The sequence below is a fragment of the Abrus precatorius genome, unplaced genomic scaffold (genome assembly GCF_003935025.1).
Source record: "Abrus precatorius isolate BTA unplaced genomic scaffold, Abrus_2018 Scaffold8, whole genome shotgun sequence".
NCBI lineage: Eukaryota > Viridiplantae > Streptophyta > Magnoliopsida > Fabales > Fabaceae > Abrus > Abrus precatorius.
In genome coordinates this window covers 11,700,998-11,726,807 of record NW_020874428.1, presented here as the reverse complement: position 1 = coordinate 11,726,807, position 25,810 = coordinate 11,700,998, and the positions used below count along the sequence as shown (strand labels likewise).

At 34.2% G+C, this 25,810-nt stretch overlaps 1 protein-coding gene across 2 annotated transcripts; it reads left to right on the top strand.

Moving 5' to 3' along the window:
- The first annotated feature begins 359 nt into the window (after nt 1-359).
- Nucleotides 360-5,696, top strand: LOC113846973 (uncharacterized protein At1g76660). 2 transcript variants are annotated; one of them, XM_027475774.1, is made up of 3 exons: nt 360-643; nt 3,858-5,037; nt 5,410-5,696. In XM_027475774.1, exons 1-3 carry the CDS (start codon nt 605-607, stop codon nt 5,607-5,609), a joined length of 1,419 nt encoding a protein of 472 aa, XP_027331575.1. In that variant the 5' UTR covers nt 360-604; the 3' UTR covers nt 5,610-5,696. The 2 variants fall into 2 exon arrangements, with proteins under 2 accessions (XP_027331575.1, XP_027331576.1); XM_027475775.1 differs by lacking the exon at nt 5,410-5,696 and adding an exon at nt 5,246-5,396.
- Nucleotides 5,697-25,810: the final 20,114 nt, after the last annotated feature.

Genomic DNA, 25,810 nt, shown 5'->3' with positions numbered 1-25,810 from the left:
ATATAATTACTAAAATTCATTAAAAATAACAAAAGATTAATTAAATTTAATTCTTTTAAAATATTTAACGGTCGTGAAATCTTAAAAATGAAAAAAAAATATTCACTGTATTTATATGCATAATTTTTTAAACTAATTTATTTTTAAAATGATAATAATATAAAATATATTATAATTTTTTAAAAAATAATTAAATAAAACATAAATAAATTATTTAATATTTGAAAATAATTTTGAAACAAAACAATTCAATAAAAAAGATAAAGAAAGCATGTTTACTAGTTTTGAATTAGTTTTTTGTCGACATTATGCGTGGTTTTCCAGTAATAATATTAATAATATAAAGCATCGCTCTTGTCCCAGCCTCTGGGTCGCTTTTTCTCTATCTTCATCACGCATACTTCAATCTTTTTCGCTTTTGTCTTTCTTTGTCCTTTGATTGCTACCATAAATTAATTAATATTCTGCCTCCTTCTCTTCACATCAAAGTCCATGTGGTGTCAGCTTGTGAAGAAGAAATGTAATAAGGATCTTGGTTTAAGCTAAGTGCCCGCAGCGCAACAACCTCACAGTCCTAGTAGACTGCACACCCAGCTACCATCTAATGGGGTCAGAGCAAAATCGATTTCCTCAGCATGAAAGAGTATCTCTCTCACTCTCTCAATCACTCAAAATTATGCTTTATACATTATTTGCCACTGAGAGAAGGGCTTTTGGTGTTAGATCTGGGATTCCTACTGCATAATCTAACACCAATTTTGTTTGTTTATAGTTGGGGATCGCTTTTCATGTTTGTTCATTTCTCTTTTCACTCTTATAAGCAACTTTTTCACAGATCTCACGTCAAACAATTTATTACTTTGTTTGCATTTTCTGTTTCTGGTTATACTGCCATCTATTTTGTCTTCGAGAACATTATGGACGACCATGAATTTGTCACTTCAAGCCCCTCCGAACTAAACTTGGACAGATCTGATGCCTGAATTATTAGTTTCCGAAGCTGCCATATTGTATCATCTAATGGAAGCTTTTTAGAGTAATTCTTCCCCATAAATTAGAGTGAAGAATCCTCTACTTTTCTGTTTAATTTCAAATTTTTGGTCAAAATCAAGATCCGTAGTACATCACATCCACACTTTTCTTTATGCTATGTTGTTTATGTAGACCTTGATTTTGAAACGCTATTGAGATTTCACGATGCTGAGGGCAGGGTTGTTTTTAGTCCTGTGAATATTAGAATCTCATAATAATGATTGAGGATGCAGCCTTAACTTCCAGAGAAACTGCCCATTTTTTGAACATTGACTACAAGCCACTTTCATTTAAAATAAGTTATTTGGTATTTTTGGTTAATACTGGGTTCAGCCATCCAGTTTCAAACAGTTTCTTTTGATTAGCTTCCATGACATTGTTAAATTTAAGAAAAGAACAGATTTATGCTATTGTGCTTTCTATACTGCACTATGATTTTTAGTTAACAATATTAGCACAAATGATATGTTTCACTTCCAAGATTGTTTATCTTGGCTCAGTTAGTGGTTGGCCTAGAGTGTCTATCATTTATCCTAAATTAAGTTAGCACTGTTTTCATAAGTATCCCTTAGAAAGTTATTTATTCTTCTCAATTAGAAATCCTGCTTCTATCCAGCTATCCTGCTCCTCGACCATGTCTCTTTCTCTTTACCTGTTTATCAAACTGTGGATTAACTTAGAAAATTGAAGGATTTCTTTAGTGCTCCAAATCTAGTATGCCCATTTGACAGTGGACAGCATGCAATCAGATTTAACATTTTGAGAAATAGCTTGATGTTTTGCATAGGATCACTGGAATAAATAGGATAGGATTGTGTTGATTGAGGAATAAATATAATTAAGCGTATACTCTTTGCTTCCAGGGTTGAAACATTTTGAGAAAGTATTTGAATTCTTTATATTGGCGAAAAACAAACTAGCCCTGGGGTATATATTAACACCAAAATCTCAGAAGCCAAGTCCGATTGAACTAAGCCTAGTAGCCTACTATTACTAAATGTCCTTGAGAACACCAAACATTTCTGTAATGGGGGAAATTAAATAAACAAGTTAATATTTTCCAATAATTTAGAAGTTCTCAATTCAGTTCAGATAACCATTCTTTTTATGTAGAAAGATGATTATACTACATAAGTATATGTGGAAAGCACAGTAGCAGCGAACCCCAAAACCACCATACTGGTACAATGCATAGGGGGATGGCCACTATTGCAATATTATTTTTATACAGGTTATACAATTTATACTATATATAAATAAATGCTCAAAAATTTAAAAAGCAACTAAAGTTTCATGATATATTTGTAATTAATAATAAAACATCATAGATCTTAAGCCAAACATACAAGTGAATAACAACTGCAGGAAATGAAACCAACATGGCCAGAAACAGAACCAAGGTGACTGGAAATGGGCCTGAGTTACTGGAAAATGGCTGGGGAAGAGGTCTCCAAATATGGTGGGGCATCCTTCAGAGTTGAGAGAGGGTGGGAAAGGAATGAAAGCCCTAACTTTTCCAGGTCTGAAAAGTGGGTTAAATCCCATTTTTACCCTAGAATAACACTGGGAAAAAAGGAGGGTGGGGGGTTAATCCCTATTTAGCATGTGATTTTCCACGATATCACCCACTATTTCAGCCACAACGGCTGTGACCAAAAAATGCTCTGTGATGGCTTTCCAGGAGCAGGCAAGGACCACTCTGTGCCACAACAGCACCATAGAACTCCTATTGCAGGCTATTAATAACTCTGTTGGGCAGTAAAACTATTCTTCCTTTTGTTTATATAGGCTTGCAACTTTCAGTTGTTTTTTTTGTTTCCTTCCAAAAATTTTATGATCTCATTTTTTCATTGATAAGCTCATGCTTTCTTCTTCTTGTTATAATAGAAGGTACTGATAGAAAGGAAGAGAATAATCATCTATACGGGGACAAAATATTCTCCTGAAAAGAGAAAAGAAAACGGATAAATATCAAACTAGAACAATAAATAAAAAAAGAAGCGAATAAAGTTTTCCAATCTCTGCATATTTGTGTGAAAGAGAAGCCAAAAAAACAATCGTATCCCATATTAAAGTTAAGGGTAGAGAGAGATCTTTGAATATATGGCATTTCTCTCTGAACATATAATCATAACCTCCTTTTTCCTGCCAAAACCTTTTAAACGTCTCATTGGAAATTGCACCAAGATGAGAGGATGCACCCAAATCCCAAAGAGATAATTCTACCAGAAGGTGGCTAGCTTACAAATTTCACATTGATACTTACTAGGGGAAAGGACTGTGTGAAGCCTAAAAATTTTGGAAGTGGAAGATATTGTTTATGCTAATGCTGTTAACTATAATTTTAATATGAAGGACCTTTGAGTTTTAGATTTACAGTTGGATTTATCAAGCAGAAACTATTGGTGCTTGGGATAGTGGATTAAGAACTGGGGGGGAAATTACATAAAGAAAACACTAGAAAAATTTGAAGGCCAAATTGTCATATATAGATTCATGTTTGAGATTTTTTAGAACCAAATAACCAAAAGGACGCTGGGTGTTTCTAAACTTTCATAAAATTTTGATCACAGATAAAACCTTTGATCCTAAAAGATATGTCGTGATTAATAAGTGTAAGCTTTTTTATCTTTGCATGCCTAAAAGTTATGGTAACAATTTATTGATAAAATGTGGAACAGTAAAATGATGTAAAGATATATTGGAGGTCGAGTTCTTGTTAAATATTTTAAGTTTCAAAAAGAATTTCAATAGTTGTTTCTTTTCAGATCTACCTGTTATTGATCTCCTTTTTCCTTTGAGTAAATCTTTATTGGCATTGACAGCGAAAGAGATGGGGAGGATGTCTGGGTGCATTTTCTTGTTTTGGTTCACAGAAAGGTGGGAAGCGCATTGTACCTGCATCTCGCATTCCTGACAGTAATGGGTCAGCCTCTCAGCCCAATGGACCTCAAGTGGCTGGGTTGACCAATCAAGCCACAGGACTAGCTCCTTCTCTTTTGGCCCCACCTTCTTCTCCCGCATCCTTTACACATTCTGCTCTTCCTTCCACTGTGCAATCACCTAGTTGTTTCTTATCATTATCTGCTAACTCACCTGGCGGTCCTTCATCTACAATGTTTGCCACTGGACCATATGCTCATGAACCACAACTGGTGTCTCCTCCAGTCTTCTCAAATTTCACTACTGAGCCATCTACTGCTCCTCGCACTCCTCCACCAGAGTTGGCTCACTTAACAACTCCCTCTTCCCCAGATGTACCTTTTGCTCATTTTCTCTCGTCTTCAGTGGACCTTAAAAATAGTGACAAAAGTAACTACATAACTGCAAATGATCTTCAAGCTACATACTCACTCTACCCTGGAAGTCCAGCCAGCAGCCTTATATCACCAATATCAAGGAACTCTGGTGACTGTTTATCATCCTCTTTTCCTGAGCGGGAGTTCCACCCACAGTGGGATTCATCACTATCTCCTGAGAATGGAAAATATCAGAGGACTGGGTCTGGGAGGGTGTCTGGGCATGACAGCAATGCTGTCACTATGGCATCCCAAGATACAAATTTCTTTTGCCCTGCTACCTATGCACAATTCTATTTAGACCAAAATCCATTTCCTCATAATGGTGGGAGATTAAGTGTTTCAAAAGATTCAGATGTTCAATCTACTGGTGGAAATGGACATCAGAGTAGGCATACTAGAAGTCCTAAGCAAGATGTGGAAGAAATAGAAGCTTACCGAGCATCTTTTGGTTTCAGTGCAGATGAGATTATAACTACCCCTCAATATGTGGAAATTTCTGATGTAATGGAGGACTCGTTTACCATGATGCCTTTCACTTCTAGTAAATCAACAATGGAAGAGAGCATAGGGCCTTCATTTATGAAAGAATTCAAAGCTCAGGAGACACAAGTAGCATTGCAGAGTCTGAAAAATCTTAGATTAGATCCAGGTCCAGTTGGCAAGGAAGCAATTATTCAAGCCCCTATATGTCAAGGATATGAAGGTATGCTGTAAATACTTGATCTGAATATAATTTGTTTCATTTCATCTAGAGAAGTCGTTGAAATTAAAAAAAAATAAAAAATAGAGTAATTCAATTCTAAATTAATTATGATTTGGTTTCAATATTATATATACTATCACTTAAATAATTAGATCCATGGTGTGCTTTGCTGTGCTTTACTTTTAATTAGCTAAGAATGTTATAACAGTTATTTTTTCTCCAGTGAGATTTAAGGCATTGGTCATCTTTGTATATTATCTGTAAAAGATGCAGGATAATTTTGTGTGAATGATTTCGTCCATTTTACTGAGTAGGATGTCATGTCGTTTTCTGTATCTGCCTATAAGCAAATATGTTTCTTGCATATGTCAGATCATAAATCACAAGGACATTGTAGCAACAGCTCTGGACTAAGTACACCGGATAACCATACTCTCATAGATGATGAGGATATATTCTCAAAATTGGGGTCATCCAGAATCTGTAGGAAATATCAAACGGGATTGTCGTGCTCTGATGCGGAGGTTGACTACAGGAGGGGAAGAAACTTACGAGAAGGAAAGGGAATGTAATATGGCATGACTAAGAATCAGTTAATCAGTTGAGAACAGATCGTCTGTTATCTGTGTATTAATTTGTAGCTTCCTTTTCAAAAAAAAAAAAAAAAAAAAAAAAAACAGGAAAGAAACTACTTGGGGTTGTCGAATAGATGGAATGATCTAACCCAGATCTAACCGATTTCTGTCCCTCGTGTTTGACCAGATCTTACTGATCAATGAATGTAGTCTCTAATTTTCTTCAAGCGAGTTCAGAATATGCTTTGAGGGAATGAAATATGATTTTAAACAAGGCCCCCTGATCACATGCTTTTGCTCCAACTAAAGTGTTTTCGAACTTATGCAAACCTATACTTTTTACCGTCCATTGGTGCTCTATAACGCGGTATACCAAGCTGTTTCTTTCGTGGAGAAGAAAATTTAACTACTCAAACGTCTCTTTATCCAATCGTGCACAAGTGTGCGGAATAGTTTTACAAATTTTTTTTTTTTGGCTAAAAGTTTTACAAAATTTTTGTAAGGAACGTAAGTAGCTAACTTGGTGTACCAGATGTTAACATCTTTCTTTCTAATGACTGAGTTTCAATTATCTTCAGAAAGTTGAAAAGTAAACTTGAAAAATGCATACATTAGACAAAAGTAGGAGCATAATCTGGTTAGGTTTACGGGGAGGGCGGGGGAAGTTTTCCAAATCAGTTAAAATGAATTAGTTTAGTTTCGGTTAGTGTTTACATTTTCTTAGGGTAATTGTACTTTTATACTCCATATTTGGCGACTGTATCTAAATTTTTGGCATATTAAACTTTTCTATAAATGTTTATCCAATTGCTAATAGAATCCGCTCACGTGGTCTTGCTTGATCTACATAGTATAATGTTTATTTTTTAAATTTTTAAGTTTTCTATCAACGTTCTTAGTATAAACTTCACTTACATGGAGAATTAAGAATCTTACTTCCCTCCCCTATTTTCTTTCTTCTCCTAATTTCTAGTCTATCCAAACAGTGTTAAGGAATCATTTCTATTTTGGTTCTAACTAAGCAATTTTCAATGCTTCTTTGAACGCAAGCGTGGTGTCTTTTTCACATGGCATTGAAATTGATGGAGTTTTACCTCAACCCCAAAAATATCTTGCTCCCTTCAGTTCCTGTGAGCATCTTTCATTTTTTTTTAATTTCTTTATTTAACTATTATTGGTGTTATTCACATGTCATAAATGCTTCATTAATTCCTTGCATTCTTGATCAGGTGTGCAGAAAATTGGTCTTTGGAGGCTACCAAGACAGTTGCAATTGCTAATTATTCAAGATTTGTTAGCTTATTCAATGGATCGTATCGAAATGCTTTCTAAGCCTAGTGCATTTGTATTGTCTATAAATATAAAATCGAAGACTTGTTTTGAAAATTAAGAAGAAAAAAAAGGACCAAGAGTGAAAATAAAGTCCAACACATGCGCGGCTGTGCGATTGCTTAATAACAAAGATCAAACGAGTGATGAATTTGGGTTTGCTTACTAAGAAAAACGTGGCGGTCCAATAACATGGTTAAGCCTTTCGAGCAGTGAGAGAGAGGGAGAGTCAGAGACGTTGATCAACAGAAAAGGAGAATTGAGGGAGGAAGATATACAAACTCTAATCCCGAAGAATGGAGAAACTGTTGGAAGCGTAATCCTAAGATAAAGAAAACATGAATGATGTCATCAAAAATCAATTATGACAAGTATTAACCATGTACAAGCAATATGCCAAAAGAAACAGTTCAACCAGGTACGAAAAATCAATACTTTTTTGCAAATCAAATACAAATAAAATGTGTCGTCATTAATATTTTTAGAAGAACTCTTGCAATATTTAAAAACAAATAATTTACTTAACCAAATTTAAGTTCAAAAGTGTAATTACAAGTGAAGAAAGTATTAGTACTTATAAAAAATTATGACTCAATTATTTTAACATATTTTTTCTTTCAAATTTTTTAAAATATAAAAATTAAAATATTATATTTTAAAAAATTTGAAAGAAAAAATATGTTAAAATAATTTAGTCTAATAGGTTTTTATCTAAATTTCTACTTATATTTATGTATTTATTAATGACAATTTTTTTTAAAGATATTTGTTTGAAAAATTAAAATCAAGAACTCTGTGAAAAAGGAATTATAAGGAAATTAAAAGTAAAAAGTTTTTGAAAGGTATTTAAAAAATTAAAGTAAACTTCTAACAATTTTAATTTTAGAATTTTAGAATTTTTGAATGATAAATAAATTTATACATCATCATCTTTTATGTAATTTAAAATTTTATTATTATTTTTAGATACAAAAAGGTAAAAAAATATTTAGCAGTTAAAAATAAAAAAAAGTAATTCATATGTGTAAAATACTTAAATAGTGTAAGTACTTTTACGATTTTATAATATATAAGTGATAGATTAATATTATAATAAATCGTTGTGTGATTAAAAATATTATAGCAATTTATGATTTATTTTATCTCAAAAATAAAATATTATAAAATTTATATTTAAAAATATTTATTTTAATTAAAAGAGTGTAAAAGATAATTTTATAATTAAAGGTATTCATTTCAATTTTAAAATAAAGTATAGAAATATTTATTTTGAGAAAAAAAATATGAAAACACTACAAGCTTGATTTTAAAATTGACAAATGATAAAATAATTTATGCATCACCGTTATTACTCATTATATGAATTTTTAAAAAATATATATCTTAACTTTTAAAATAGAACAATCAAAAAAATATTTAATTTTTTGAAATAAAATAAAGAATAATTCATATGCATAAGATACTTAATAGATACTGTAGCAAAATTTGTACCCTTACGATGATATAACATGTGAATAATAGATTAATATATATGTCACTATTATAAATTGTTGCAAAAATTAATGTGAATTAATTAAGAAAAATAAAAAATATAAGAAATTTTATTATATTTATTTGAAATTTTACTTTAAAATAGACTTGTTTATTTTATTTTGTTATAATAGTATGAGAAAATTTTATGTCTTAAAATTTATGACATATAAATGGTAGAATAATCTATGTATTACTATAATAAATTGTTATGCTCATATTTTCTCATTTTATGTTACTAAAGATTTGATAAATGAAGTAGTTTAAGCTAATTTCATATGACATGTTCCATAAAAATGAATTTAAAGGATAAATTAACTTTATCAAATTAAGATTCATAAAAAAATTAAAATATAAATGACATTAGTGATCATATTTGATGGCAATAAAAATTGATAATTTAATTTATTTATTAATTAAAATTACTAAGTACTCATATTTTATAATCTAGGTACTATTAAAGTAATATTTAGAACTTCACACTTATCACAATTTCTTTTACTTGGGCTAATACTAATTTTAGTGAAAAGCTACTGAATTAAGATAGTTTATGTAACCCAAAACTTACATAAAGAAAAACTTTTTACATAATGATGAGGTTTACCCTAAACCTCTTGAATTTCAAACCTACTAGGGCTAAGATGTAGCTCAAGTTACGAAACTCATAATTGGATGTTTCATAAATGAGAAGGAAATTTTGGGCACAGTCTGAAGTTTCTTTGGAAGAAAAGGTTATGAATCATAAAATTTAGAATTGAAGAAAATGAACTTGTTACCTTGAGAACTGAATAAGACGGAGGAATTATGGTAAGGATGGCACCACAAACAAGGATGCTTGATAAGCCACAGAAATAGTTATAAGAATGAGTGAATTCTTGATAAGATTAAGATAAAAAATTTGCAAGGAAGAACCCTAGCAGAGAAAATACTCTCTATATTCTGATTTCAATCATGTAATTGTTATTCCTTTAAATGATTTCCAAGTGTTTTTATACAATTCAGTTTAGGGGTTTGTCCACGTGGACTTGACATATGAAAAAAACAAAAAATGCCTTAGCACAAACATAATGTATATGTCCTAGTGGTTAAGTGTACATATCTTAACCATAAGTGCATGGGTTTAAGTCTCATTATAGACAATAATATATATATATATATATATATATATATATATTACACATAATATCAAAATAAATAATAATAATAACAATAATAAAAATTTTTCCAACTTCATATTAAAGTTTTGTGCTCTTCTCTGCTCAAAAGTACATGACCAAATACATAGGCGTGTACTTGCCTATGTAGATCTCTGTTTAGAAGTACATAGCTATGTACTTGCCCATGTAGATCCCTGGTCTTGTTTAGTTTACTTTCAGAAAAATACATGAGCAGATACATAGACATGTACTTGTCGTGTAGACCTCTCATTCCAATTGGACTATGCATGTGTATGCCATATAATTCAAGTGTTGGGCCTCACATTGAGGTTGGGCTTCTAATAAAGAGTTCAACGTGTTTCATGACTTCTCGGACCTTCCTTGTTCTATCTCTTGCCATGGGCCCTCCTAAGCCTTGTAATGGATCTTGGGTTTCTTGTAATGCATGAGCTTGAGCTTAGAATTGGGCTTCACTCTTGATGTTATCATCATTCCCTCATTCTTTGGAAGCATTTGTCCTCAAATATTTTAATTCGTCACCTGCATCATATAAAGACAAATCAGTTGCATTAAAAGTTGTCCTTACTTCATACTCAATTGACAATGATGAATCCACATTTTATGGGATTTTTACTTTTCATTTTGATGTTTCTTAATAGAAAAAGTAAACTTAGGAAGAGTAAATAACATAAAAACATCATTTTGGTCAAATATCATAGGTTTTTTAATTTTTTGTTAATTTACATTGATTTACATATATATAGTTTGCAATTTTGATCATTTGAATAATTGTGCAGGAATTTCTAGATTTTTTTCATGGATTTTTAGCATTTGAGAAAGTTTGAGACAAAAGTGATCACTTTGGATCCCATAGTGAACACTACAGCAAGCTAAATCCAGAAGGGCAGACTAAAGTGATCACCATGAACCCATAGTAACAACTACATAGACCCATTTTGAAGAAGTGTTACGCGTGCTTACTTTGGATCCATAGTAGACACTTTGGAGCAGCCAAAGTTATCACTCTGATACCAAAGTGATAACTCCAGAGAGGCCCAACAACACTAGATTTGCGCGTGGCTACTATGGGGCGAGAGTAATTACTATGGAGCGCTGCACGTTATCACTATGAAACCATAGTAGTTACTATGGACGAAAATTTCTGCACTATAAATAGAATTTGAGAAATTAGGGTACAGAGCTTTTTCATAACTTTGGATTCTTTTGGCCACTTTGGGAGCATTTTGCAGAGCTTAGGATCCTTAGGCAACAGCCAAGGCCAATCTTAGGGTTTGATTTACAATTTCTCTTCATTTTCCTTTAATTCTTGCATTACTGATATTGATTTCCCTTTGTTTTCATCTTGAATTTGTAAGACCCATCCTTATAGAGGGCTAAACTTTCTTGTAATCCTTAGTGAGTTCATGGATTCTTGAATTCCTGGGTATGAATGTCAATATAATTTTTTTTTCTTAATGAATTTACATTTCTCAACTCTTTGAATTGAATTAATGGTTGAATGAGGGGGACATTGCTTAATTAACCCTACTTCATTTTAATGAAATTCTTAACTTGGTTTGCTTAATCCTAAGTTAATTTCTAAGATTACATAATCTTAGGAAAAAGAGTTGGAGCCCATGTAAATTGTTTAATTCGTATGAGACTTTAAGGTTAATTCTTGCTTTTTGAGTTACCCTAATTCAGAGAAAGAGGAAAAATATTGAATCTTGAGAGGGATAGGGATAGAATTACATGAACAAACTAAGAATTGCACATTTCATTGACTGGACTCATTAATTTCATCACTTGCCTTTACATTAAAATTAGAATCACACAAAACTCCCTTGTTTTAATTGCTTTTATAGTGAATGTTTACAACATGTTCAATATATGTTACAAACCAAAGTCATTCGAGATAACCTAGGCTTGCATCCTAGACTACATAAATTTTTCTGCATATTTGATGAAGGTTAACAACAAATCTTTTTGCAAACAAGAAAATTATCGATCCTCAAATTGGCGCCGTTGCCAGGGACTTTGGTGTTAATTTTACATTGAATTTGTTAGTTACTCTGTTTTAGTGTTCTGTTTTTAATTTTTCTGCATTTTGCTCTGTTTTTGTTGCACAATTCTGCAGAATTTGTGAGTGTGTTACGTTTTTCTTGCCATAGTTTGCAACTTCTTTCTATTTTTGCTGTTTAGTGTTATTGCTTTATTTTATTGCACATAGACACTAGTTTTATGCATAATTGTCATCTGAATTTTTCTGTATTTTTGTTGTTTCATTTAGTTTACTTCTTTCCATTGTTCACAGCACGCATAACATTGAACAATTTATTATCCATTTTCCTTTCTATTTGATTATGGCATGAAATGACTTGAATTCATTTATATATGGATTGTATGGTTGCTGAGTAAAAAGCTGATGCATGTTGTGTGAGTTTGGTGGGTTTTGGAATGATGTAGAACTACAGGGTATCTCGCTGTAGTGAGAACAAGTCGTCTAGAGTGAGGCTCTCTGGAGCCCTCTCACTGTAGCGAGAAGTGGATAAGGTCATCTGATTTTTTCTGTATTTTAGCTATTTCATTTGGTTTACTTCTTTCCATTGTTCATAGTTAGTTTTTAGTGCATGACCAGATTGAATCCTGGAGACTTGTATCCACTTGATGCAGAGATTGATAGGACATTTCATAGTAGCATTAGAACACATAGTAACAGTTCTGAACATTTTGAGGAACCTTCATCTCCTTCATCTATCTATTCATCACCTCATTCATTAGAATCTGAAATTGAAAAAATGGCTGACAATGAAAGAACATTAAAGGAACTGGCTGCACCAGATGTAACATATCAAACTTTATGCATACAGTATCCTGACATTGATGCTCTTTTTGTACTAAAGACTGGACTGATACACTTGTTGCCTAGATTTCATGGTCTTGCAGGTGAAGATTCGCACAAACACCTCAAGGAGTTCCACATTGTTTGTTCAACCATAAGGCCACAAGGTGTGCCTGAGGAGCATGTCAAATTGAAGGGCTTTCCGTTCTCTATGATGGATGCAGCCAAGGATTGGCTTTACTATCTTCCTCCAGGATCTATTGCTAGTTGGGATAACTTGAAGAAACTTTTCCTGGAGAAATTTTTTCCAGCATCACGAGCTGCATCCATAAGGAAGGAAATCTATGGGATAAGGCAGTTTGAAAGAGAAACCCTTTATGGATATTGGGAAAGGTTCAAGAGACTATGTGCTAGCTGCCCTCACTACCAAATTAGTGATTAATTGTCGATACAATACTTTTATGAGGGATTGCACCCTATGGACTGAAGCATGATAGATGCCGTAAGTGGAGGGGCGTTGGTAGACAAAACTCCAGTTGTAGCCCGCAACTTGATTGAGATCATGGCTGCCAACTCCCAACAATTTGCAACAAGGCAAAATTCTTGTGTTACTAGAAACGTAAGTGAAGTACAAGTTGCTGAATCTAGTAAGCTGGAACACAAGCTTGATGAATTAGCATCCATGGTGAAGCAATTGGCTTCCATGCAAAAGAGTGTTGTTGCATCTTCACCTTCTCCACCATCCATTATTACACTGATAGCTGCCCCATACTACAAGAGTCTGACACTCTAGAAGGTAATCCTCAGGCTTATGCTGCAACATTTACACTAATAAAATTCCTTTTCCAAATTTATAGCAACAACCCAATTGAGATCTATCTTCCAATAGATACAACCCAGGCTGGAGGAACCATCCAAATTTGAGATGGGGGAGCAATTCTCAACAGCACAACCAACAGCAAGGCACTCAATATCAAACACATCATGCTGGCCCAAATAGATCCCATCAATCCCAACATCAACCACAACAAGCCCAACACCATCACCATCACCAACCATCTTCTTCACAACCAAGTGCATCCCAGAAAAATGAACCATCATTGGAGGAGCTCATGAAGCAATTAACCATGAACAACATCACTTTCCTGTAGAGAACCGAGTCTAGTATCAAAACACTAGAGAATCAAATGGGACAGTTAGCTTCCTTTCTGAACCAGATGCAATCTCAAGGCTCAGGGAACCTCCCTGCACAAACTGTTGTGACCCAAAAATGTCAGTGCAATCACCCTGAGATCTGGAAAAGTGATCAAGAGCCCACAATGCCCAAGGAGAAGGAAGACTCAAGCTGTACTCCAGCTATAGTTGGTCAAAATGAAGAGGAAATGACTCAAGAACAACCTGAACCTACACCTGCCCAACCAAAGGTGGCAGAAAATGTTGAAAGACCAATTCTTCTACCATTTTCTCAGAGAGTTATCTAGCCAAGCAAAAAGATTGAGGAGACCGAGAAAGAGATTTTTGAGACCTTCGGGAAGGTAGAGGTGAACATACCTCTGCTAGATGCAATCAAGCAAATACCCAAGTACGCTAAGTTTTTGAAAGACTTATGCACCCACAGGAGATGACTTAAGGGTAATGAAAAGGTAAATATGGGTAGGAATGTTTCTGTACTCTTTGAAAAACAAAAGTCCACAATGCTTGAGAAATGTAAGGACTCCGAAACATTCACTATCTCATGCATTATTAGTAATAATAGGATTAAGAATGCCATGCTAGATTTGGGAGCATCTATAAATGTCATGCCTTTATCCATTTTTACTTCACTGTCTCTTGGCCTTCTGCAGCCTACAGGTGTGGTTATTGAGTTAGCCAATGATGATGGGTTTTTTCCTTTTGAGTGTTTAAAAGATTTGTCGCAAATCCTCATCAAAATTTAAACAAATTAATGTAGTACTAGGGTTACCCTAGATTGTCTCCCGTGAACATTGGCTATTAATCTTCATTAAACATGTTGAAGGCATTAATTGAACAAACAATTAAAATGAGGGGTTTTGTGGTTTCAAATCAAAATAAAGAGCAATGAGCAAACAAGTTTAATTAATTCAAACAATAGAAAACAACAATCCTTAGTTTATCCACAAAGATTCTATCCTCATTCCACTCAAGATTTAACATTCATCCTCTCTCCCATGAATTAGGTTAATTTAACAAGCAAAAATCAACCTTATTGTCCTAACGAAATTACGCAATTTCCTAGGCTCTAATCTCTCATCCCAAAGTTACGCAACCTTAGAATTAAACCTAGGATTAAGCAATCCCTAGTTTAGAATCTCTTTAAAACGAATTAGGGTTAATTAAACAATATTCTCCTCATTCACCATTAATTCAATTCAAGAGACAAGGAAGAAGTAATTCATAAGAAGAAAGAAATCATATTATCATTAAAATCAAGGAACTTAAGAATTCGTGTGAACTTACTAAGGATTACACAAAATTTAGCCCTCCATGGAAATGGGGGTCAAAAACGTAGTTGAAAAATGCAGAAAACTCATTAACATTAATGTAAAAGTAAGAGAAATGAGAAACCAAACCCTAGGTTGGACCCTTGGCTGTCACCTAAGGTTGCCCTAAGCTCTGGAAAATGTCCTAAATTTAGTAAAGAAGAGAAAAGTTTCAAAAAGTATAAGAACTCCCTACCCTAATTTGGTAAAAATCTATTTATACTAAAGTTGGCGCCCTCCAAAATAATTACTTTCATTCTTTCATAGTAAACACGCGCAACATCAGTTGAATTTTTCCTCTCTGGAGTGATTACTATGAACTTTCATAGTAACCACGCGCAACATCAGTTGAGTTTGGCCTCTTTGGAGTGATTACTATGAAAGTTCATAGTAACCACGCGCAACACTGGGACATTTTAGACTTTCTGGAGTTGTCACGCGCAGGTTTAGTGGATTCTAGGCTGCTGTAGTTGTCACTTTAAGCTTTGAAAGAGATCACTTTGGTCCCATTACTGGAAGTGGCTTGCTGTAGTTGTCACTATCAATCTTGAAAGTAGTTACCTTCACCTCAAATTCTTCAAAAATCCAATAATTCTTCAAAATAAGCTTGGGGATTCCTGCCACATTATTCAAATGATCAAAACATGTAAAATAAACTATCTAAATCAATGTAAATTAACCAAAAACTAAGAAACCTATATTATTTAGCCTAATTGGAATATTTATCTTATTTACACTATCTAAGTCTATTCTTTTCTATAAAAAGTAATAAATGATATTTAAAATTTAGTAAAATGTGGATTCATCACAACCCTAAACTTAAACTTTTGCTTGTCCTCAAGCAAACCAAAATTCAAGGACTTAAGTAAAAAGGGTTGGACTTATCCAAAAAAAATTTTCTCAAAATTTTTCTATTCCAATCTTTCAACTCTAATATACACTTTCTCCATTTCAAAATCATGGAGTCATTCAACAAAGAAAGCACACTCATATCAATTAATTTTATGCAAAGTCTCATACAAGTTAAACAAAAATTCAACAAGGTTCATCATACTTCACACAATGCAAATAAATTATCTAGCTCACAAGGTGGTGTTTCACTCTTCACTCGTCAATGTTTCAGGCTAGGTATTTTCTCTCAATACATGCAAATTGGTCTACCCTACCATATGCTTACCCATACTCTCAATCTCATTTGCCTTAATACAAGGATTTACCTATCAAAAGGACTTGGTTGGTCACAAATAGGGATATGTAAGGTTCAATTTGATCAAGGAGGGTCAAAAGCTCAAGTGGATTTTCAAGATAAGGGAACCCTTTTGAGTGAGTGAATACAACAATTAGAATGAAATGCATCAAATGAGGTAGCCTAAGAGGTTCAAGCATTTTTTTCACCTTGTTTTTCATCATTTTTCATTATGTGAAGATCTCTTCAATCTCTTGGACCTTGCTTCATTTTATTTTCTTTTCTTTTTCATTCTTTCTTTTATGATTTCTTGGACTTTGGCAACCACTTTTTTTTTTACGTGTATTAGTAACATGTATGATGTCCACCACCCCAAACTTGAGAGTTGCTTGCCCTCAAGCAACTACCATCAAAATCAACACCCCAAACTTAGTGTTTGCATTCACTCTTGATGTTACTCAAAAGAAATACGTTCTTGATGGAAGAAAAAATGTTTGGCAGACTAAGTTTGACAAAAGAAAGGGATGTAATGCATTGAGGTGCAAAGGTGGACAATGGTGAGTGGGGTGTGTGTGTGTAAAGGAAGTCTCAATCATCTAGATAAAAAATTGCATAATGCATATTCAACTAAGAAATAGGGCAAGTTCTAGAAGATAGATGCAAAATTACATGAAACATAAACATAGAAAGGAAATTAAGGGCTCAATTTTCTACCATGGTAAAAATGGTGATAACTACTTAACATCATGTGAGGATAATTCACCTTGCAAGAAAAGATATTCAGCATGGCATGGAGAGAAAATTATTTACAAAAGTAGAGTATGTTCATGACTTGAATGAAAATTGCAGTAAAGGTCTAGAATTAGAATTACAAAATTGGATTTAATGAAAAAGAAAAAGAACAAAGATATATTTTTATATTTTGATGTATAATTGTGCAGGAAAAATGAGGTTAAGAGTATATGAAATAGAGGCAAAGAACTTCACCCCCCTTTCATGAATGATAGTGCCTCAACTCAAGGGCAAGAAAACCATGATGCTCCTCTTGATGGAACTGAGGGCATTCTCTGCACAAAGAGACAATAAATTCAGCACCAGCAGAACATAATAACTCAAACTCAGATAATATATATATAGCATAAAAGAGTTAAGTTGTTGTTCAGAGTAGAAGCAATAAAGGAAAATTAAAGGCAGGGAAAATAAATGAAAAAGTGTCTTAATTATAGGGAAATTAGCAGAAAAAATATGTACAATGAAAAAGAAGGTTAAATAAATAAGAGAAATAGAAATTTTAAGCTAAATTGCATCCTCATCAGAGCTGGAGGAGAGATCATCATTAGCTGCATCAGTGTCGGTGTCCTCATCATCTTGCTCCTCTGTTGCTGCTGGATCTGGTACTTGCTCCCCCTCTGAGCTACTATCTTCCTCTTCCTCCTCCTTTTCTGCTGTAGGTGTGAAAGGGGGAAGATCATTCTAAGCAGCTGCTCGAAGATAAGGGGCTGAGAAGGTGGGGGCATAGTAGATCTGTTCAACAGTCATCCCCACCTTCTTCCCTATGTTGAACAACATAGTCTCTGTGAGGGTCATAGCATCTTGTCGCAAAGCCATTTCCTTCAGCTGGTCCTTCATGTTGGAAGGGAAGCCTTTCTTTCCTGCAGCTTGGGGAGGCATCTTTGGGCTGAGCTCTTCTTAGCTTTAAACAACTCCTTCACTATAGCTGTGGTGATGCAGGGAACTGCTCTGATTTTCTGCTGATATTCCCCAAAGTCAACTCCAGCATCCTGACAGAGCATAGTGATGATGGAGGGAAAATCCATAGAATCCTTCTTCCTAGCTAGGATCTCCATGATGGCATTGCTAATAACATCGCCAACATGGATGGGCATCCCTGTCATGATAGCATAAACTAGCTCTGCTCTCTTCACTGCCAAGGTAGATGAATGCATGACTGGCATGAAGGAGCTCAGGATGAAGATGCTCCAGACTTTGGCAGGTGGAAGGAGGTGCTTTGTAGTCAGATTCTTGGGCTAAAGCTTCATGTCAAATTCCCAATTCTCTCCAGCCTTGCATATTTCTTGAAGGATTGGCTTGTAGTCTTTCTCCTCCAAGTAGCTGAAAGTAGTGTAATCCAGCTGTCCAGGCCTCTTTTCAGAAAGAGGAATGTTGAGGATCCTCTGGATGTTGGCAGGGTTGAAGTCCCTTGCCTCTTACCATGGAGTACCTGTAGGGGAAATCATCTCCCTTAACCCTGAAGGCATTGGCATAGAAATCCTGGGGTGATATCCTTCCACCCATGCCCAGCACATGTAGTGAACAAATCTCATCCCCTTTTCTAAATTTTCTGCTTAAATTGAGGGTACCTCCCTTTTTGCAGGTCAAAATTCCTGTCTTGCACAATGTGTCGCCTGAGAATATTGGCTTTGAAGAAATTCTCGTGAGCCAGGGACCTAAATCTGGGATCATGTGCAGGCTGAGGCCTAGATGAAGAAGCAGCAGCTGTCTTGGCCCTTTTGGCCCTGGGTTCGTTCTTTCTAGGAGTGTTGGCCATTAATCTGCACATAGAAAAAGGAATAAATGAGTGATAGTGCAGAATTAACCATGTAGCAAGAATTGCACACCATTTGAAAATGAAAGAGAGAAAATGCAAGCAATTTACAGCATTGTTGCAGAAGAAAGTAGCTACTATGATAAATAAAAGTAGTTACTTTGGCAATAAAGCATGACAGAATGCAGAGGTAATGTGTGGGCATAATTTCACAGCAAATGTGCAGGAATAAGAGAAAATTGAGACAAACAGAGTAGTTTTGCATACAAAAGTAACTACTATGCTAGTAGATAGTAACTACTTTGACAGTGACAGAACAGACATTTAGGCACTTGCTGAGTGGTCACTATGAAATGGACTATGCCAGTTTTTGCAATATTGAAATGATAAAAGTGGCCACTATGATTTCAGTGAAGCTTAGCAACATGAAAATAGCATGTAGACACATAACACTTGCAAGTTCAAGCAACAAATTAGGTCCAGTGTAGAAGGAAATAGTTTTCAGCTCAAAGTGATCACTATGTGTTGGCAGGTAACTACTATGACAGCAAAAACAATTTCAAAATGAAATCCATAATTCATGTGTTTAAAATGCAGAAAAGCACATGTCATATATTGAATCATGGTCTGAAAAAGAGGTTCATTTGATAGTAGTTGAATGTAAAATTTAAACACAGAGTGCATTTGGATCCAACAAACTAATTACCAACTTCTGAATCAATCAGTGACATGTAATGTATAGAGAACAGCTATGCATAGGATGAATTCAACTAGATTAGCTAAGGTAAAAAGCATGTGCAACAATATGGGTCTAATTTCAAATCAAATTTCTAGAATTCAGAGCAAGGAGTGAGTGAAAATGTAATTACATGGTAGTGCAACTGAATCAGATCAGCAATGAGTGTATGAAATGTGCAGAACACAATATATTCACAGAGAGTGGTTACTATGAATGTTCATAGTGACTACTCCAGAGCAAAAACACTTCAAATTCACAAGGAAAAATGCAAATTGATTTCTAATCATGAGAATTGGAATTTCAATGCATAGAAATCACATTCCAGACTAAAACGAACATAGGGGAAGCAGAATTTCAGCATTATATACATAGTAATCACTACGAATTATGAAAGTAGCTACCCTAGGGTTCAAGCATGTCAATTTACACACACAGAGTCAAATTAATCACCCTACTAACTTAAAATCATGTAATTATCCCTGCAGAAACTAATTCTAACCAGTAATTTCAACTAAAATTAGTTCTAATAAAAAATCCCCAATTGAAAAATGAAGAACCCTAACGCAGAGAGTGAGGAAAAGGAAATTATCTGGATTGGAGTTCAAATCAAGTGCAAAAGTGCAGGGAATTGACGTTCAAATGCAAGGAATTGAATTCGAGGGAGTGAGTGCTCAGGAAATTTGAAGAAGAGTGAAAATTTCTCAGAAATGAAGAGTGAGAGTGAATGTGAAAGGGTCCCTATTTATATGAAAATGTTGGGCGTGGTTACTCTCAAGAATCATAGTAGACACGCGCAAGGGGTTTAGCAAAAATGGGGTGTGCATGGCTACTATGAACTTTCATAGTAATCACTCCAGAGATGCCTTTCTTAGCTATTTCAAAAGAGGTTGCTCGTGGTTACTATGAACTTTCACAGTAACTACGCGCATCAAATGTTCAAAAATGGTTTCTATAGTGGTTACTATAAAAGTTCAAAGTGACCACTACAGAGACGTCCTTCATGTGTATTTTCCCAGAGTGCTGCGCATGGATGAACTTTTATAGTAGTTATGCGCAGACCAATGAATTTAAAAGCCTTCAAAGTGATCGCTATGGAAATTGAAAGTGAAAACTACAGAGAGCAAAGTCACATGCCTTGGTAGAAAGTGACCACTATCCATGAATATATGCATAAATTGAGTCCAAATAAAGCAATTTTTCCTCTACAAAAATTATGAACAAATCATCAATCAAATAATGAGTCAAGTGTTGAACAAAATGTTTGTGCAGCATGAACTAAACAACATGACTAGTAACACAGCTCAAATGAAAGAATGCTTATTGAAATCAAAAGAGAACTAGAAAGTGCTATAAAAACTGTGAGTTGCCTCTCACAAAGCGCTTCTTTAACATCACTAGCTTGACGTTTTATGGAGCTCTCATTCCAAAATAACTAAAGAATCAAGAACAGCTGGAGGTTGCTCTAGGAAAACTTCCTCAACATTAGCCTTAAGTGTAGGATTCCCATGGAAAAGCTTTAGGCGATGGCCATTCACTTTAAAAACTTTGTTTGTGGATTCACTTTTTACTTCCACTGCTCCATAGGGAGAAATGAAAGTCACAATGAAAGGTCTGATCCACCTAGATCTAAGTTTTCCAAACATGAGCTTCAAACGGGAATTGAACAGCAAAACCTTTTGACCTATGAAAAACTCTTTCCTTGCTATTTTTGCATCATTAAAAGCCTTTGTTTTCTTCTTATAAATTCTGGAGTTTTCATATGATTCAAGGCGAAGTTCTTCTAATTCTTGCAAGTGCAATTTTCTTTGTTCTCCAGCTTTGTCTATGTCCATATTGCAGGCTCGCACTTCATTTTTTTTTTTAAGGAAAAATATGGTGAAAGAGTGCTTGAATCTCACTTGCTGCATCATTTAATACACTCCACTCTTAGTTGTTGTACTCACTCACTCAAAGGAATTTCCTCCTTTTAAAAACTCACTTGAGCTTTTGACCCTCCTTGATCAAAATTGAACCTAACTTAATCCACTTATGACCAACAAAGTCCTCTTGATAGGTGGTTCATTGTATCTAAGCAAAGGAGATTGAGAATATGGGCAAGTATATGGTAGGGTGAGGCAAAATGCATGAATTGAGAGAAAACACTTAGCCTGAAACATTGATGAGTGAAGAGTGAAACATCATCCTATGAGCTAGATAATTTCTTTGCATTGTGTGGATTGCATGAAACCTTGCTGAATTTTTACTTCAGTTTAGTGGGACTTTGCTTGAAAATAATTGGTTTGGGCATGATTTCTTTGTTGAATGAATCCATGATTTTGAAAACATTGAAAGTGTCAATTAGAGTCTGATCTTGGAATAAAAATTTTGAAAGAAATATTTTGGATAAATCTAACCCTCTTGCAAGTAACTTTCTTGAATTTTGGTTTGCTTGAGGACAAATAAAAGTTTAAGTTTGGGGTTGTGATGAATCCACATTTCATTGGATTTTTACTTGTCATTTTGATGTTTCTTAATAGAAAAAGTAAACTTAGGAGGTGTAAATAACATAAAAACATCATTTTGGTCAAATATCATAGGTTTCTTAATTTTTGGTTAATTTACATTAATTTACATAAATATAGTTTGCAATTTTGATCATTTGAATAATTGTACAAGAATTTCTAGATTTTTTCCATAGATTTTTAGCATTTGAGAAAGTTTGAGACGAAAGTGATCACTTTGAATCCCATAGTGAACAATACATCAAGCTAAATCCAGAAGGGCAGACTAAAGTGATCACCATGAACCCATAGTAACAACTACAGAGACCCATTTTGAAGAAGTCTTGTGCGTGCTTACTTTGGATCCATAGTAGACACTCTGAAGCAGCCAAAGTTATCACTCTGATACCAAAGTGATAACTCCAGAGAGGCCCAACAGCACCAAATTTGCGCGTGGCTACTATGGGTTGAGAGTAACTACTATGGAGCAGTGTGCGTTATCACTATGATACCAAAGTGATAACTTCAGAGAGGCCCAAATCACAAGACTTGCGCGTGGCTACTACGGAGCGATAGTAACTACTATAGAGCGCTGTGCATTATCACTATGAAACCATAGTAGTTACTATGTGTGAAAAATTTTGCACTATAAATAGAATTTGAGAAATTTGGGTACGAAGCTTTTTCATAACTTTAGATTCTTTTTGCCACTTTGGGAGAATTTTGCAGAGCTTAGGATCCTTGGGTGACGACTAAGGCCAATCTTAGGATTTGATTTACAATTTCTCTTCATTTTCCTTTAATTCTTGCATTAATGATATTGATTTCCCTTTGTTTTGATCTTGAATTTGTAAGAGCCATCCTTATGAAGGGATAAACTTTCTTGTAATCCTTAGTGAGTTCATGGATTCTTGAATTCTTGGGTATGAATGTCAATATAATTCTCTTTTCTTCATGAATTTACATTTCTCAACTCTTTGAATTGAATGAATGGTTGAATGAGGGGGACATTGCTTAATTAACCCTAATTCATTTTAATGAAATTCTTAACTTGGTTTGCTTAATCCTAAGTTAATTTCTAAGGTTGTGTAATCTTAAGGAAAAGAGTTGGAGCCTATGTAAATTGTTTAATTCGTATGGGACTTTAAGGTTAATTCTTGCTTTTTGAGTTACCCTAATTCAAAGGAAGAGGAAAAGTATTGAATCTTGAGAGGGATAGGGATAGAATTACATGAACAAACTAAGGATTGCACATTTCATTGACTCGACTCATTAATTTCATTACTTGCCTTTACATTAAAATTGGAATCACCCAAAACTCCCTTGTTTTAATTGCTTTTATAGTGAATATTTACAACATGTTCAATGTATGTTACAAACCAAAGTCATTGGAGACAACCTAAGCTTGCATCCTAGACTACATAATTTTTTTTGCATATTTGATGAAGGTTGACGATAAATCTTTTTGCAAACGAGAAAATTATCGATCATCAGACAAATCAATTTAATAAGCATTATCATTGAACTTAGCCAGCATTTGAAGAGGTCCATCTCCCCTTGGCATCAATTTAGACTTTCTTTTGAGACGAAAATCTTTCCTTTCTGAAATGTACCTATACCCAATTGCCTAGTTCAAATGTTAGCTTTCTCCTTCCTTTGTTGGCATGTTTGGCATACCCTTCCATTTTCTTCTCTATTTTGGACTTAACTTTTTTATGCAACTTCTTGACATGCTCAGCCTTTTCTTGTCTAGATTTATCCTTCAATTAAAAACTAGTAGGCAAAGATAACAAATCCAAAGGTGTCAAAGGATTAAAACTATAAACAATCTCAAATGGAAAGTAATTACTAGTGCTATGAACAACCCTATTGTATGCAAATTCTGCATGAGATAAACACTCTTCTCATGACTTAATAATGTTTTTCTTTATTATAGTCCTAAGGAGAGTGAATAAAGTCCTATTAACAACTTTAGTTTGTCCATCTATTTGGGAATGACAAGTAGTAGAAAACAAAAGTTTAATGCCAATCTTACTCTATAATGTTCTCCAAAATTGACTTAATAATTTAGAATCTCTCTCACTTACAATGCTTCTCAGCAACCAATGAATCCTTATCAGCCACATGACATGTGTCATCTACTTTCTTGCAAGGTATGAAATGAGTCATCTTGAAAAATCTATCAACAACCAGAAAGATGGAGTCTTTCCCTCCCTTGGACTGAGGCAAATCTAGCACAAAATTTATAGAAATATCAATCCAAAGACAATCAAGAATAGGCAAAGGAGTATAAAAACCATGTGGCATGACTTTAGATTTAGCTTTCTTACATACTAGACACCTTTCAGATAACTTATGTACATCATGCTTCATATGTGGCCAATAAAAATGTTCATGCAAGATGTCTAGAGTCTTTTGAACTCCAAAGTGTCCCATTAAGCCCCCTTCATGTGCCTCTTTTACAAGCATGTCCCTAATTGAACTTTTACGCATACAAAGTTTTTTATCTTTGATTAACCATCATGCTTAAAATAACCATCATGAGCAGTGTGTGAACATGTATGATAAATATGAGAGAAGTTAGTTGTAACATCCTTCTCTCAAAATTCGTACAATATATGAATTATTCTTAATCATTTAAAATAATACATCTTTACTCATAATTCAATGAATTGATTATAGCAAATTACTGAAATTTTTTTTAAAGTTCTGTATGTAAATGAAAATTTTAAAACTTGAAATACTAATATAACAACAATAATAAATATTGGAAAGAGTAAATAAATATCACAAATACAACTTAGTAATCTTCATGGGAAACTTGAATATAAAGTACATATTTCATCCTTAAATTTTACAAACTATTTGTCAAAATGAATGGGACTTAAAACAACATATACAAAACCATAATATTTACAATACATAAACATATATACAAGTCCCAGAGCAGTTTTCCCCTAAACCAACTACTGAAGACTAATCCTACTCATCCACCCCATGCCAACTCTCTATTTCGGCCAAATCCTCTGAATCAAGATCATCATCTAAACCCATATAACGATCTCCTGAATTTGCTCTGACCTCTGTACCAATAACGTGCTCGAAGGTCCATCGAGTCAGTCTTCCAAGATGGTCGTGATCGTGATAGGTGAAAAGATAAGTGAGAGCTGCCGAAGTTCTAAGCGTACCTCTATACATATATACATATAAAGTCTGGTGTATTCTATTCCTAGGAAAATCTAATGGAATACTACAAGAGAAATTCATTTCTATCATAACAAAAATCCTAGGTTCATCTTCTACAAGTACAGCAAATTTAAAATAACATGCTCTTTCATATTCATTAAATACATAGTTTAACCTAAACTGTACGATCTATTTATTAGTCTAATTCTTCCCTAAGGCTCTATCATCCTGATTTCCTGAAAATTTTACTAAGGATGAGCGTATATTCTATCCTTTACAAACATTTAGCATACAATCAAAATTTTAATATAAATATAATACATTCAATTTCATAAATTCATATTACAAACATATTCACATCACACATAACATTCAACAATTTATTATCCATTTTCCTTTCTATTTGATTATGGCATAAAATGACTTGAATTCATGTATATATGAATTGTATGGTTGCTGAGTAAAAAGCTGATGCATGTTGTGTGAGTTTGGTGGGTTTTGGAATGATGTAGAACTACAGGGTATCACGTTGTAGCGAGAACAAGTCGTCTAGAGTGAGGCTCTCTGGAGCCCTCTCACTGTAGCGAGAAGTGGATAAGGTTAAACCAACAACCACCCTCGTTGGAGCGAAAAAAATTTTTGCTAGAGCGAGAAGATTCTCGCTGGAGCGAAGAATTCTCGTTGCAGCAAAAATGACAAACAG